The following is a 15,389-nucleotide window of genomic DNA, read 5'->3' as shown; positions in this document are numbered from 1 at the left end:
CAAAATTTTCTCCACAAAATCTGATTTTAATTGTCTCATCTCCCCTTCTAATACTTCAATATTTTATTCCGGCCATAGGAACCCTGAAGCGCTGCTCTGATACCAATTTGATAGATCATAAGTGCAAAAATTGAATAATTTGTTGGTTAAAATGGAATTTCAACATGTGGAAATCTGAATTAGAAAGTCTTGTGGAAAATACTTGAAAAGCCTTGAAATTGATGAAATTTGTAAGAAAACAAAAAAGATACAATGGATCTTCATGTCGAGAGGAAGATCATTCTCTCCCAATCCCTATCCGACGATTAGAGCCCAAGCAAACCTAAGAGAACTCCCAAATTCAACAAAACATAGATACCCTAACCCTAGGGAAAATAATCCCTAAACAAAACAACAAATATTGAAATCCCTAAACAACCATTTACTTTGAATTTTCCCTCCTACCGCCTCCCCCTTCTTAAAATCTTCAAATAGTGGGCCCCACAAGGGGGTGGGTTGCTTGCTGGCTCCACTTTGTATAAATCAAGGGCCGGCTCCTTGGACCAGTCTAACAAAAACCTTTTTAGAACATTTTTGCAGCCCAAGAAAACCTAAGAGAACTCCCAAATTCAACGAAACATAGATAACCCTAATCCTAGGGAAAATAATCCCTAAATAAAACAACAAACATTGAAATCCCTAAACAACCCTTTACTTTGAATTTTCCCTCCTAAACCGCCTCCCCCCTTCTTAAAATCTTGAAATAGTGGGCCCCACAAGGGGGCGGGCTGCTTGCTGGCTCCACTTGGTATAAACCTGGGGACGGCTCCTTGGACAGGTCTAACAAAACCTTATTAGAACATTTTTGCAGCTTTATTTTTCCCATCTATTATGCTTTTGTCATTTTTTGATAACTAATATTTATTTGACATTTTTGACATCTATTTGTTATCTTTTTGAACCTGTAATTCAGAAAACAATTACTGAATTCGTAATTTGATACATTGAATTTTATCTTTTATCACTGTTTAGGCTTACATTTGTGTAATTTATGTTGAAGCATGACATTAAGTTTGATTAATAATAAATTTATGTAAAGTGTTTTTTTTATCTTAATGCGCCCATGGTTTACAAGCCAATGCAATTCACCCGAGGACCTAATATTCAAATAAACATGAAATCTCAAATAATTTTAGTCTATGCATTTAAATTTTGTTTAGCATGGTTTCCTATACTTAGAAGTTTAATTGTGTTTGTCAAATAGCATCATTATGCAAGATGCAATTTAGAAGCCTTATTGTTATTATGTCTGGCTGTTTCGCTGCAGGTTGATGGGTTTCGTTTTGATCTGATGGGGCACCTAATGAAGGGTACCATGGTATTCTTCTTTGAGCTCTTGTTGTCCGCTTTTATTAAATTAAATTCTGGCATTAGCCTGTTTTTTATATGTTCCTTGATATCAACTGCAGGAACTAAGTCATCCAAAGTCAGCGTTGTTTACTATCTTTAGCTGTGAAGTTGTTTCATGCGTTTATGTGCTTTCATTTGTGAATGTCCTCTTGATTAGATTTGAAACCCTATTTAACTGTTCGTTTTTTATTTACCTTATTTAATGCTAAAAAAAAAAAAACTTAAGTAATGCTCATGATAGCATTGCATACCATTTAATCTCATGTTAACGCTGCAGCACATCCTGCTGTTTGGAATTTGATGTTTCATAGTAAATTGAAGAATCCCCCCTTTCCTAATTAATACATATGCTGAGTATTTTTTTGGTCTTGTCATGAGTTGGCTATTTAGTTTTGGATGCAGGCCGTTCAACATTAACACAGGTTGTTAGTCGAAAAGTTACATAATTTTAATCATTCCTTGATTTATTTTCTTAGTTATGTCGTGCTTTCATTAGGAATTTGATGTAATAGTGTATTTATTCAATACTTTTGGTCTTACTATTTCCTTAGTTTCTTTATCGAGTTTAGTAGGAGTATACTGTCTTTTTTTCCCCAAGTTTTCTCCTATAAATAAGGGCTGCAGTTAACCTTAATATTATTTACTTATAGTTGGTGAATGCTTCCATTAGTTGTGGCATTTGATAGCTCTTTCTTCTATTTAGGTTGTGTACATAGGATCCCTACCTTCTATATCAGGGTAGTCTCACTCCAACCCTGATATAGAAGGTAGGGATCCTATGTACACAACCTAAATAGAAGAAAGAGCTATATATATATATATATATATATATATATATATATATTTGTTTCCTCTCCTTCCTGCATAAATTTGGAGTTTTGGAGATGAGGTGGAAGAGAGAAAAGTGGTTCGGTTGGGGCTGAGATAGTTCTTCACGTTCCATACTGCAAAACTACAGTTAAATACATTAGGTCTGTACTGAAACCAAAGGTCCGTGCTTGTTTTGTAATTCATGTATAACCGAGGAAAGCCTTCTCTGGTTTAGTAACGGGGAGTTTAGGCAATATTCTCTATGAGGAAAATGACCATCGGGACCAAAATGATTATGATGATAATTATATTTATGAATGTAATATTGATGGATATTCTGAAAAATAAAACCAAGATATGTTATACCATATGTTAATCTATGCTATCACAGCTTGTTTTTGTAATAATACAACCCTCATAAATTGCCCAAATGATCACTTGTGATTTTGTATGTGTTTTAAGGACAAGAAACTGTCAAAATAGCCCTCAGACTTATTTTATTATTATAGTCCCAACTATTTAAAATGTTCAATTTATTTATTTGATTTCTTGAATACGATAAAAAGTCTCTCTATTGGATTGCTTTAGATCAGATTTGAAGAGTTAAGAGGCTAATTGGACACATTAGATAATCTAAGACAAATACTCAACAAAGGGCATTCATTTTTAAAACAAAATTAAAACTGGTGATGTATCTCATCCCAACATTTCTTCTTCTCATAGTGGGTCTAGTGCCGATGCCATTTATGCTCTAGTTATTGACATATTAGAGCATTTTACTACTATTCCAGAACAAGGAGAGCGAATCTATTCTCTATTAAAAACTTTGTTGTCCAATGTTAACACATTTTCTTTAGTACAAAAATTTGTTTTTTTGTGGTCTTTGTCTTCCACATACTGATAACAGTCATTGGAAAGAATAAAATCATTGGAGGTTTATCTAGCCTTTTGGCTAATCACGGGAAAAGAATCTTCATGATCTTCACAGTGGAATTATTCCCTATGAAAAAATTCTTATGAAAAATTGCATTCAAGAAGGCCTTGATATTGGTGGTGATATTAAACTTAGATATTAGTTTAAGAGAGAGAGTCTAAATGAACAATGACATTTAAGAGGTTTGGGCGAACAATTTGTTTATGAAGGTCCTCCAAAATTATGCACTAATTAAAATGAATGAAGATGACATTTATATAAATAAAAAAAATGAAAAAACTTGACCAAGAAGAATCTCATCAGCCAAAAAGAAAAAAATAGGCTGATATAAAATGCTGCAATTGTGGTAGAATTTATCATTATGCTAAGAGTTGAATTGTGAAAGATAACGAGTTAAACATGGATTAAGGGTTCAATAAAACTTTAATGAGGTTTTTACTTAATTCTGTCCTATCATCTATCCAACTCTGAATCCTTAGAAGAAATGTCTTTTAATTAAGATTCAGACTGAAAGTAATTACTGTTAGAACTATTCACAAACAAGTTACTGGATGTGAAAAAAGTTCATAGAAGATTATTTAAAAAACACCCTTCTGTGAATGATCTAAAACAAGAAATTAATAATCTTGCTAATGAGGTCATTATTTTGAAAGTTGAACAAGCTAGTGTGAATAGTCGGCTTGTTAATCTTTAACTTCTCTAATAGAAAGAAGAATCGATCAAACTGTTTAATGATCCTGATCAACCAATTTTTATAGTTGAAGACTCAAGCAATTACTGTCAGACTGCTTAAAAATGATTTTTTTTTTTTAAAACTATTCACAAAGAAAAACTTTGTAACAACAACATCAAGCCTTTGTCCCACTATTTGGGGTCAGCTGCATGAATCCTTTTTCTCCATTATGTCCTGTTAAGAGTCAAAATCTCATTTAAATCTAAAAAAGAAAGGTCATTTTTAATATTTTCTAACCAAGTCTTTTTAGGTCTTATCTCTACATTTCTTAACATTGGCCAAGTCTATACATCTACTTTCCTAGCCGGGTCATCGAAAGGCCGCCGTTTTATGTGACCAAACTATCTAAGATGACTCTCTCTAATCTTATCTGCCATTGGAGCTACTGAAACCTTTTCACGTATATGCTCATTTTGTATCCTATCTCTAAGGGTAAAGCCACTGATCCACCTGATCATCCTCATATCTGCGACACTTTAACTTAATATTATGCTTCTCTTTTAAATGCCAACATTCTGCACCATAAAGCATTACAGGTCTCACCACCATCTTATAGAATTTTCCGTTAAGTTTGAATGGTACTTTTCTATCACATGACAAGTCCGATGCATTCCTCCATTTCAACCAACCAACTGGAATTCTACTAATAATATCGCCATCTATTTCACTATCACTTTGAACAATAGACCCAAGATATCTAAAATGAGTACTCTTATTAATGACTTGATTGCTTAAAGTCACAAACCCCCCACTAGATCTATTACTACTAACATTAATTCCCTCAATTAATTAGCCAATCAAACCCAATCAAGGGCTGCCGCCCCCTCCTCTCTTCCTCTCTCCTATCTAATTAATTCCCCCCAATTAAACTCTCCAATCAATCCCCTAATTCCCCTCCAAGCCCAGCTGCCCCTCTCCCTCTCTCCTTTCTAATTAAATTGCTCCACTAAACTCACAAATCTCTTCCCCCTTAACTCTTCTCAACCTTAGCCGCCTTTACCCCAGGCCTCCCCCTCACGATTTCCTTTCTTTTCTGACATTTCTGAGTGCTGTCCAGGAATTTCAGTGAGAACGACTTGCTTTCCTGAACCTCCAAAGGCGACTACCTGCTAACTAAGAGCTCCTAGCCTCCCTACAAGTGCTGTCCAGGTTTCTGGCCATCTCTGGGATTGCTGCCCTGAACTTTTCAGCGAGGAGTTTTGCTGTCCAGCCCTCCGGAATGACACCGTTTGCTGTCCAGACTTTTCTGGACATTACTGGATTGCTGTCTAGGAATTCCAGCAAGAAGAGTTGCTTTCCTGCTCTCCAAAAATCCACTAATTGCTGTCTCGAAGTTCCACACTCTGATAAAGGTGAATCTCTTCCCAAAATCTTTTCCTTTCTAAGTCTTACCTTAACTTGTGGTCTTAGTTGATTCATAAAGGTTGCGTTAACTCTCTTCGCTAAGCCTAGTAATATAGAGAGTTGAGTGAGGGGTCTATTTTCATAGTGACTAGTCTCATTGTTAACTTAGGAACTAATCGTTGAAAACCTTCCATGTATGTTATGCTCAAGTAATTGATTATTTTGTGATCTTAACTTCTAATTGTGTGACTCGACCCAAGCTAGTTTCACCCCTTTCTTGTTTTATTTCGTTGTATAAATCACTACAAGTCTTTTAGTTAATATTGCTCTCTAAATTAAAGCTTGCAAAATTCTTAATTAACATCGCCTAGGCATTTAAGTCATGCATCACTCAGATACTTTATATTTCTGTTATCTAAACCTTGTCAATTTTGCTCATTTGCTAGGAAAGTATTGTGTTCAATGTGAATCAATGTATTTTGGTTATTTAAACCTTATCAATTCTATTGGCCTACCAATAGGGGATTAGGTTCGATTTGAGTGTATATTGCATTTTGATGATATGATTCTCTCCGGTTGAGATTCACTTTCAATAGGGTCATCATTAAGGATTTTAAGAGATCTCATTTCATTATTCTAACCTTGTCGATTCTGTAGACCCGCTAACAAACGATCGGGTTCAATGACTAATCTCGTGAGTTATCGTACTATAGCTAAAAAATCATTATTCGAACCTTGTCGATTCTGTAGACCCGCTAACAAACGATCAGGTTCAATGACTACTCGTGAGATTCACTTTCAATATGGTCATCATCAAGGATTTTAAGAGATCTCATTTCATTATTCGAACCTTGTCGATTCTGTAGACCCGCTAACAAACGATCGGGTTCAATGACTAGTCTCGTGAGTTATCGTACTATAGCTAAAAAATCAAGAGTTTATATTTTTATGATGAGGATCATTCAAAGATCCTTTGAAGGCCTAATATGAACTTTAAAATAAATATCTCGGTTGATTTTATGTTCAGTTGTTGATCCAATTTGTGTCAACTCTAGTTCTTTTTAAGGAGGATGACAGGACTTGAAGCTTAGATTGATCTTTAACCATGCACAACATTCTTGGACTTTGAGTTTAGAATTTAAAATAATTGTCGGAGCACATGCACGTGGTTAGAATTTTCTTCTAAATTAACATGCATGCTTTTCAATGCCTTTGCTCCATGCGTTGGCACATTTTTCGGAGCACTTGCATGGTGTATATGTATTCTTTTAACATATTGACATGTATTTCAGTGAGATTGTGCAATGCACTTGCACATATTTTGGTGCATTTGTTTTTCGTACTAGGTACACTTTTCAATGAGTGCTCATTGTTGGGTTGTTGCACATTTCTCAAGGTTGTGACTCACTTCTTGAGGTGGTGACACTCTTCTGGGGGCTATCATATTCTTCCCGAGGTTGTTGTGCACTTCTGGAGACGGGACACACTTCTTGAGGCAATATACTTTGGTTATCAAAATTGTATTTTAATATATGTGAGATTTTAAAATATTTAAGTTTGATTGTTTTGCAGAAGGATTTGTCATTGAAATGTGCGCAACTTTTCATTTTAAGGCCTTGGGTTCGCCTTCTGTCTGTTTGTGTGTATGTTGCATATTTAGTGGTGTTTATTGAAGGCGAGTAGGATCGACTATTTACAATATCTTTTGTAATTAGAGGGTTCATATATTCTGTTAGTTAGGGGACCCTGCTTTTGCTCATAAGTCCGTTACTATGTTTGGTACAAGACTCGTATATATGGTCATAGGTGAGCTATAGTGTTCGTTAAAGGTTTCCTATTATTGCTCATAGGAAGGCTGTGTGCGCATTAAAAGTTCTTGTTCGTGCGTAGGCAAGCTATCATATTCATATCAGGTCCCCTGGTAATATCCAAAGGCAGGCTGTTGTGTGCATTACGAGTCCTCTTGTTCATTTCCGTATGCAAGTTGTGTGTTTGTTACAAGTCCCCTGTTCATGCCCCTAGGCTAATTGTCGTGCTCATTGCAAATCCTCTTCTTCCTCAGTTGATGTCACTCAACATTTATCTAATTGACGACAGTAAGAGGTTTTGGTAAAAAAGTAAAATTTGTTAATCAACTTCTGTCAATCTTCTGTTGTGAGCTGATGTTTCATTTGAACCGTTTAAGTATGCAATTGGGTTGATGGATGGTATTATTTAAGCATGCAACTTTGCTCTTATTAGATGGCATATGATCCAAGGTCAATCTTAGCCAAAACCAATTTAAATCTTCAGAAATTCTTCCAGTCTAACTCACATCTTTATGTGAGCCAATGCTATTAGTTTTGGAAATATAGTACGTTTTAATATTTAAATAATTTACTGCATGTTTGGTTTGTGCCAACTTTAGGATAGATATTGAAGCATATCACGCATAAAGCTTATTATACATCTCCAGTGAATCTTCATTTCTTGTATGTTTTATGCCTTAGCTATAGCTTTTTCTTATATTGTTTTCTTTTGAGATTAGTTGAGGGCAAAAGCGGCCATAGAAAACTTAACCAAGGATGTGGATGGAGTAGATGGTTCAAAGATTTACTTGTAAGGGAATCTGTAGATTTCATAATTTTGAAATTTTTTAGCAATTAGAATTATCGCTATCATTGTGCTACTAAGATATCCTATCCTGTTCTCATAGATATGGCGAAGGATGGGACTTTGGAGAAGTTGCTAAAAATAAACGCGGAATAAATGCATCACAACTTAATATCACTGGCAATGGCATTGGAAGGTAAAATGTTATCGTTCTTTTTCATCTTTCTAATTGTTTGTTACATGCATGATGCTTGGAGCCTCCAAACATTATTATGTATTGGAAGTCTGCAATTTTATCTCTATCCTCTCCTGGAAAAGATATAAAATCACTGAGTAGTATGTTTATGGACTGTGTTGGCAGTTGTAATGCTACGTGTTTTAAGTTGTGAAGACAAGTAGTTTGTACTTTCAGTTAAACATCATCATCATTAATCTAATCTTATTTGATTGGTGATCGGGGTAGGCTTTTTGGCTCTTCTTCCACACATTATTATTGACTACTAGAAGTTCTATCGGTTCTACTTAGTGCAAACATTTCTAACTTCAAGCCATGTCGTTGTTTTTTCTTTATTTTTTTTTTTCAAATCCTTTCATATTATTTCATCCATCCTCATGTTTTTTTCACATTCATTGCATACATTACTTATGGAAGCTACACATTTGTTAAGAGATATGATGGAGAAGTATAGAGAGAGTAAGGAAAATATGCATATGATATTTATTGATTTAGGGAAAAAATATGATAAAGTTTTAAGAGAAGTTCTCTAAAGAGTTCAAGAAAAGAAACGAGTTAATAACTAATGTAGGCAGGGCGGGGGGCAATTGATGTGCCTTGGTTTTGGGCTGATTTGGTTCATTGTTTGGGCTTGGTTGTCTTGGGTTATTTTGCCTCTTTTGGTGTGCTGCTGTGTTTTACTTCTTCTTTCAGCTCATTATGATGTAATAAATGCCTTTAGGTTCATCCCCTCTCTCCCTCTCTGTTAGCCTTTCGGTTTCTCTGCCTGGCTCCTATCCCGTGGCTGCCTGTTCCTGTTTCCCGTGGCTGCTCGCTCCTGTCCCCCGCGTGGTCCCTTCAAGTGCTGCTCCTGGAGCCGCATGTTGGCCTTTTGTTTCCCTTTTTCTGGTTGGTTCGGCTGGAGGTGGTTGGGGCTGTTTGGCTTCCTCTTTTCACCTATAAATAATGGTTGTATTGATGCATAAAAAAAAGGATGATATGGAGTAATTTTTGGATGCTAAAACCTGAGGGTTTTTCGGATAGCTTGCGAGCTATGCCTCTTTGTCTTCCCCTTCTATGATTTCGTCTCGGGCTTCTTATCTATTTCTTCTCTCCGCAAGTGACTACCCCATTTGTATCTTTCTTCTCAAACAAAGAAAGCTTCTTTAGGTGTTTTATATTTGTCATGAGAGTTGTATGGTGTTGAAATGTTTTATGTTATAAGCTTTTTTAGGTGTCATATGTATTTTGTCATTTTTAAAAGGAAGACTTAGTTTGTATGTTTTTTTTGCGATTTTTTGATTGCATCAATTTGGTATCAGAGCCTAGGTTAGAATATTTCTAGGTTTTTCGTGTCTTCCTCTTTTTCTTTTAAATGTTAAAAAAAAGGAAAACCATGAAGACATTGAGTCAGTTGTGGGTGAAAATCAGCCAGGAAATCCATAATTCCAAATTCCAACCAACGGTTGGGTTCCTTCCCAAGTAGATTCTACCGATCCACTTCAAAACGAATTATACAAGCTTCAGATGAAGATGCAATTGTGTACGAAAAAATGCGAGAAGAAAAAGTGAAATCTCTAGGCCAAATTCAGGCAAGAAAGAGAAATGATCCTGAAGAAGTATGCGGTCTTGATTCTACATTTGGATTCGGCGCATTCGTCTCATCAGGAAAATTCTAAAGCATCCTCATCAAGAGATGAGCCCTTTCAACCGGGGAAGATTTTGATGTAGGCAAGGGGGGGGGGGGGCAATTGATGTGCATTGGTTTTTGGCTGATTTGGTTCCTTGTTTGGGCTTGGTTGTCTTGGGTTATGCTGCCCCTTTTAGTGTGCTGCTGTGTTTTACTTCTTATTTCAGCTGATTATGATGTAATAAATGCCTTTAGGTTCATCCCCTCTCTCCTTTCATTGTCGGCCTTTCGGTTTCCCCGCCTGGCTCCTGTCCAGTGGCTGCCTGTTCCTGTTCCCCGTGGCTGCCCGCTCCTGTCCCCCGTGTGGTCCCTTCATGTGCTGCTCTGTAGCCGCATGTTGGCCTTTTGTTTCCCTTTTTCTGGTTGGTTCTGCTAGAGGTGGCTTGGGCTGTTTGGCTTCCTCATTTCACCTATAAATAATGGTTGTATTGATGCATAAAAAAAGATGTTATGGAGTGTTTTTTGGAAGCTAAAACCTGAGGGTTTTTTGAATAGCTTGCGAGCTATGCCTCTTCGTCTTCCCCTTATTCTATGATTTCGTCTCGGGCTTCTTACCTACTTCTTCTCTCCATAAGTGATCACACCATTTGTATCTTTCTTCTCAAACAAAGAAAACTTCTTTAAATGTTTTATGTTTGTCATGAGAGTTGTATGGTGTTGAAATGCTTGATGTTATAAGCTTCTTTATGTGTCATATGCATTTTGTCATTTTTAAAAGGTAGACCCAGTTTGTATGTTTTTTGCGATTTTTTGACTGCGTCAATAATTCTTATGCTCCAGTCATTAAGGGTAGGTATACATGAGTTGTTATTTGTGCTTAAACACAATGTGGTTTGACCAAATATTTTTCTATTTTAGTTGGCTTACAGCAATGATTAGCTTTAAGTCCATATCATTTTTGCTTTCATCATTGATATTTTTACTAAAAACATGTACAAGAGGATGTACCTTGGTGTATGCATTTTGCTGATGATATTCTTAAGTTGATAAGACTAGAGAGGTTGTTGATGTAAAATTTGAATTATGGATGTCAACCTTAAAACTTAAAGGTTTTCATTTGAGTAGATCTAAACCCAAATACATAGAGTGTAATTTTAATAGTAATAGATCTAGTGATGTTGTGATGTTGGGTGATCAAGTCATTAAAAAAAGTGTACATTTTAGATAAGGGTGTCAATATTTGACATGACATGAAAACCCGACTCGAACTTGACCCAAAAATTTTGGGTTAGGGTCAACCTGGACCCTAAACGTGTCGGGTTCAGCAAATCGATTTGTTTCAAAAATCAGGTCAGGTTTAAGTTGACCCAATAACCCGAAATTGACCCATTTTTGACCCAAAAACCCAAGATTGACCTGTTTTTGACCCATTTTGACCCGAAAATTGGAGATTGATCCGTTTTTAATCGGAAACTAGCAAATTTTGTTCGGTCCCGGGTCATTCGGGTCGTGTCTGGTTGACCCAGACCCGAAGCGGGTCTGGTTCGGGTCTGAAAAATTGAACCGTTTGCAAAAACGGGTCGGATTCGAGTTGACTCAAATAGTGTCGGGTCAATTTCGAGTTTGACTCGAACCCGACCCGTGATGAAATAGGTGAGGATATTATTAATATAATTCAAGTTTCATGGTTGAAGTTGAGGAATGATTTAGGCTTGTTGTGTGATAAAAAGAAACCCTCAAGCATATGGGAAAATTTTATAAGATGGTGAGACCTGCAATGCTTTATGGAGTAGATGTTGGCCATTAAAAGTGAAGCGTAAAATTTAAGTTTAAGTTTTACAAAGATGAGGATGCTTAGGTGGATGAGTGGCTTACATTTAGAGATAGGGGTGTCAATATTTGTCAAGACTCAAAAACCCGACTCGAACCCAACCCGAAAATTTCGAGTTCAGGTTAACCCCGAATCGGGTCGGGTTCGGGTTCAAGATTATAACTCGTTTGTAAAATTGGGTCGGGTTTGGGTTGACTTAGAAACCCAAAAATGACCCAGAATGACCCGCCTGCTCGCCGCGCTGACCTGCCTACCCGCATCGCATCGCGTCCCCGCACCGCTGTCCCACCTCATCCATCAAGCGTCACGTCGTGTCCCTACTGCATGCCGCGCTGACCTGATTGCCCGCCGCGCTGACCTGCTTGCCGTGTCCGCAGGTCATGTCGGGTTGTCTCGAACTCGAGCGGGTCGGGTTCGGGTTTGAAAAATTGACTGGTTTCCTAAAACGGGTCGTGTTCGGGTCGACCCGAATAGTTCGGGTCAGTTTCGAGTTCAGCTACATAAATCCTTTTTCTCCATTGATCCTGTTAAAAGTCAAATTCTCATTTAAATCTAATAAAGAAAGATCATTTCTAATATTTTCTAATCAAGTCTTTTTAGGTCTACCTCTACCTTTCTTAATATAAGTCAAATCTAATACCTCTATTTTCCTAATAGGGTCATCGGAAGGCTAACGTTTTATGTGACCAACCTTCTAAGGCGACTCTCTCTAATCTTATCTTCCACTGGAGCTACTCTAACCTTTTCATGTATATGCTCATTTCTTGTCATTTCTCTTAGGATAAATCCACTCATCCACCTGAGCATCCTCATCTCTACCACACTTAACTTAGTATTATGCTTCTCTTTTAATGACCAACATTTTTCACCACAGTGGCATAAAGCATTGCAGGTTTCATCACCATCTTATAGAATTTTCCCTTAAGTTTGTGGGGCATTTTTCTAGCACACAACAAGCCCGATGCATTCCTCCACTGCAACCATCCAACTTGAATTCTAATGATAATATCCCCATCTATTTCACCACCACTCTGAACAATAGATCCAAGATATCTAAAACATGTACTCTTATTAATGACTTGATCGCCCAAAGTCACAATCCCCCCACTAGGTCTATTATTATTAAAATTGTACTCTATATATTTAGTTTTAAATCTACTCAAGCGAAAACCTTTAGATAACTTGTGAGAAAGCAAAAAATTTCAAGATTTGTTTTTACTTATCCTGAGTTGCTACTATCTTGGAGATTCTAAAGGATTTGTATTTCTGTTTTCCCTACTATTTAGTTTATAATTCTTGATGTGCGTAGCTTATGAAAGGTAAAATATATTGCACAAAACAGCCGTAACATAGTTTGGTTGATGTATTAAAATGCCTGAAAATTTTGTTGGCTAAAAAGTGACTCGTATCCATGTCTAAATCTTAGCGTGAATATTCTGTTTCTAAAAGCTTTTTTCTTTGGATAACTTTTTAAAAATTTCAGCTTTAATGATCGGTTACGAGATGCAATTTTAGGTGGATCTCCGTTTGGTCATCCACTTCAGCAAGGCTTTGTTACTGGCCTATTGTTGCAGGTAACCATTATTTGTCTTTCTATCATCTTATCATGTGAATCTTGGCTATGAGTTGTTAATGAAAGGAAGTTCAGGCTACTCTCTATTCCTAGATATAGTGTAATACTCTGAAGTAAATTTGGATTAGCTTTTACTGGTGTCTATCTTTCTAAATTCTATCGTACTGTAATTAATTAGTCATTTAAAGTGTTCATCAGGTTATTAGGTTTAGTAGTTACTGTTATTTAGAAGAATTAACTTCATTCACGTGATGTTTGTTTGATGCCTATCCATTTAAAAGTTTATTTTTGCTGAAGAAACTTTTTCTTCTTGACGTTGAAATTAACATTACAATTGAATTGCTAAGGTTTATGCTTTGAAAATGCGACTATGGAAACTTTCAAAATGGTGGTCATGATTATCAGTCCTGGATAATGAGATTTTGTTAAATAAGTGTATTATACTGTTTTTCTCTACCACAATGTTATAATATGTATATTGTAGAATCCACGTAGGCCTATCATATGATATACAGGACCTCAATTCCGTGTACCTCATTTGTTTTGGTTTATGGAACAGGTTGTTCACTCTTTAGAGATACAACTACCATCTCTCGGAATTGTACTCAACAATGAAATTACAAGCGATCAAAATGTCTAATTTAGGTTGAAAGAACTTGATGGTTTAGGTGAGAAGTGTTTAGAAGCTCAACAAAATCTTGAGTTATACAAAACCAATATAGCTCAAGCTCATGGCAAATTTGGTTTGTCGTAGGACTTTCAAAGTTGGTGAGTTAGTCCTAGTTTGTCACGATCTGACCCGAAAGCTCAAGTTAATGAGGCATGAACATACGGTCAAGCAGATATCACAGTTCTTCAAGAACTATAATTTCTTAATAAGCTAATATCTAAATATCACTGAAGTGCCTATAAATTTTTTTTCCTGTCTTAACATACAACAACAACAATAACATCAAGCCTTTGTCCCACTACGTGGGTTCGGTTACATGAATCCTTTTTCGCCATTGTGTTCGGTTAAAAGTCAAATTCTCATTTAAATCTAATAAAGAAAGATCATTTCTAATATTTTCTAACCAAGTCTTTTTAGGTCTGCCTCTACCTTTCTTAATATAAGTCAAATTTAATACCTCAACTTTCCTAACTGGGTCATCGGAAGGCCTTCGTTTAATGTGATCAAACCATCTAAGGCGACTCTCTCTAATCTTACCTTCCACTGGAGCTACTCCAACCTTTTCACGTATATGCTCATTTCGTATCCTATCTCTAAGGGTCAAGCCACTCATCCACGTAAGCATCCTTATCTTTGCAACACTTAACTTAGTATTATGCTTCTCTTTTAATGACCAACATTCGGCACCATAAAACATTGCAGGTCGCACCACCATCTTATAGAATTTTCCCTTAAGTTTGAGAGGGACTTTTATATCGCTTAATAAGCCCGATGCATTCCTCCACTTCAACCATCCAACTTGAATTCTACTGATAATATCCTCATCAATTTTACCATCACTCTGAATAATAGATCCAAGATATCTAAAACGTGTACTATTATCCTGTCTTAACATATGATAAAATAATTCTTATCTATTTTCATTTGATTTTCTTTTATGCTCAAACCCTTCTCCATCCTATGTTTAAGATTGCGCAATTGGGTATTGAGGTGCTTTTTTGTTCGTGAGGCGATGCATAAACCTCAAGGCGTTTTGAGGCGTGAGTCTCAAAATTAAAAAATTACATAAAGTGCAAATAAAAGTTAAAAGTGATTTTTTATATAATATCCAAATAATATGTTAAAAGATGACATATTAACTTTTTATTGAACTATCAAATACCAAATTGCATAAAATTGCAAAAAATGCATAATGTGTAAAGTGACAAGTGATAAATTACATAGCATATAGTTGAAATACAAATATTACATGAGCAAAAAAAATATTAAATATAGAAACTGCATAAAAATATCATATCACATTATGCATAAAGTTCCCTACCCATTCATATATAATTGAAAAAAGGTTGAAATAGTTGACAATAACTAGAAAATCTTCTATACTATCATCACTGAGGGTTTCTTTATTTGAGTCATCATTATAACAAATTGGTCTCTCCCTTCTCTCATCCTATGGAGTCCAATACCTACCAATACGCTTCTTCTTCATTTATTTCAATCATCTTCCTCTTTTATAAATATTTTTCATCAAAATAAAAATGAGATTAATACTCCAAAATTTTTAGAACAGGGCGTGGCAGTGTGCTGCTTTCAAGTGATCCATGATGTCTGTCACGACCCGACCCGGCTAGCCCGAATGAACGGGGCGGGAGCAGACAGTCGTACTGAA

General features: G+C 36.1%; 1 protein-coding gene across 2 annotated transcripts in view; it reads left to right on the top strand.

Annotated features, from left to right (window-relative positions):
* Positions 1 to 15,389, top strand: part of LOC110115077 (pullulanase 1, chloroplastic) — a 94,796-nt gene that overhangs the window by 33,074 nt on the left and 46,333 nt on the right. For both annotated transcript variants that reach the window (XM_028699549.1, XM_020848207.2), the window contains exons 14-17: positions 1,307 to 1,357; positions 7,738 to 7,808; positions 7,906 to 7,998; positions 12,961 to 13,051. In XM_028699549.1, coding sequence (XP_028555382.1) covers positions 1,307 to 1,357; positions 7,738 to 7,808; positions 7,906 to 7,998; positions 12,961 to 13,051 — 306 coding nt within the window. The remainder of the gene's footprint in view (positions 1 to 1,306; positions 1,358 to 7,737; positions 7,809 to 7,905; positions 7,999 to 12,960; positions 13,052 to 15,389) is intronic.

The sequence above is a fragment of the Dendrobium catenatum genome, unplaced genomic scaffold (genome assembly GCF_001605985.2).
Source record: "Dendrobium catenatum unplaced genomic scaffold, ASM160598v2 fragScaff_scaffold_1338, whole genome shotgun sequence".
Classification (NCBI taxonomy): domain Eukaryota; kingdom Viridiplantae; phylum Streptophyta; class Magnoliopsida; order Asparagales; family Orchidaceae; genus Dendrobium; species Dendrobium catenatum.
This window is presented reverse-complemented; position numbering and strand designations above follow the sequence as displayed.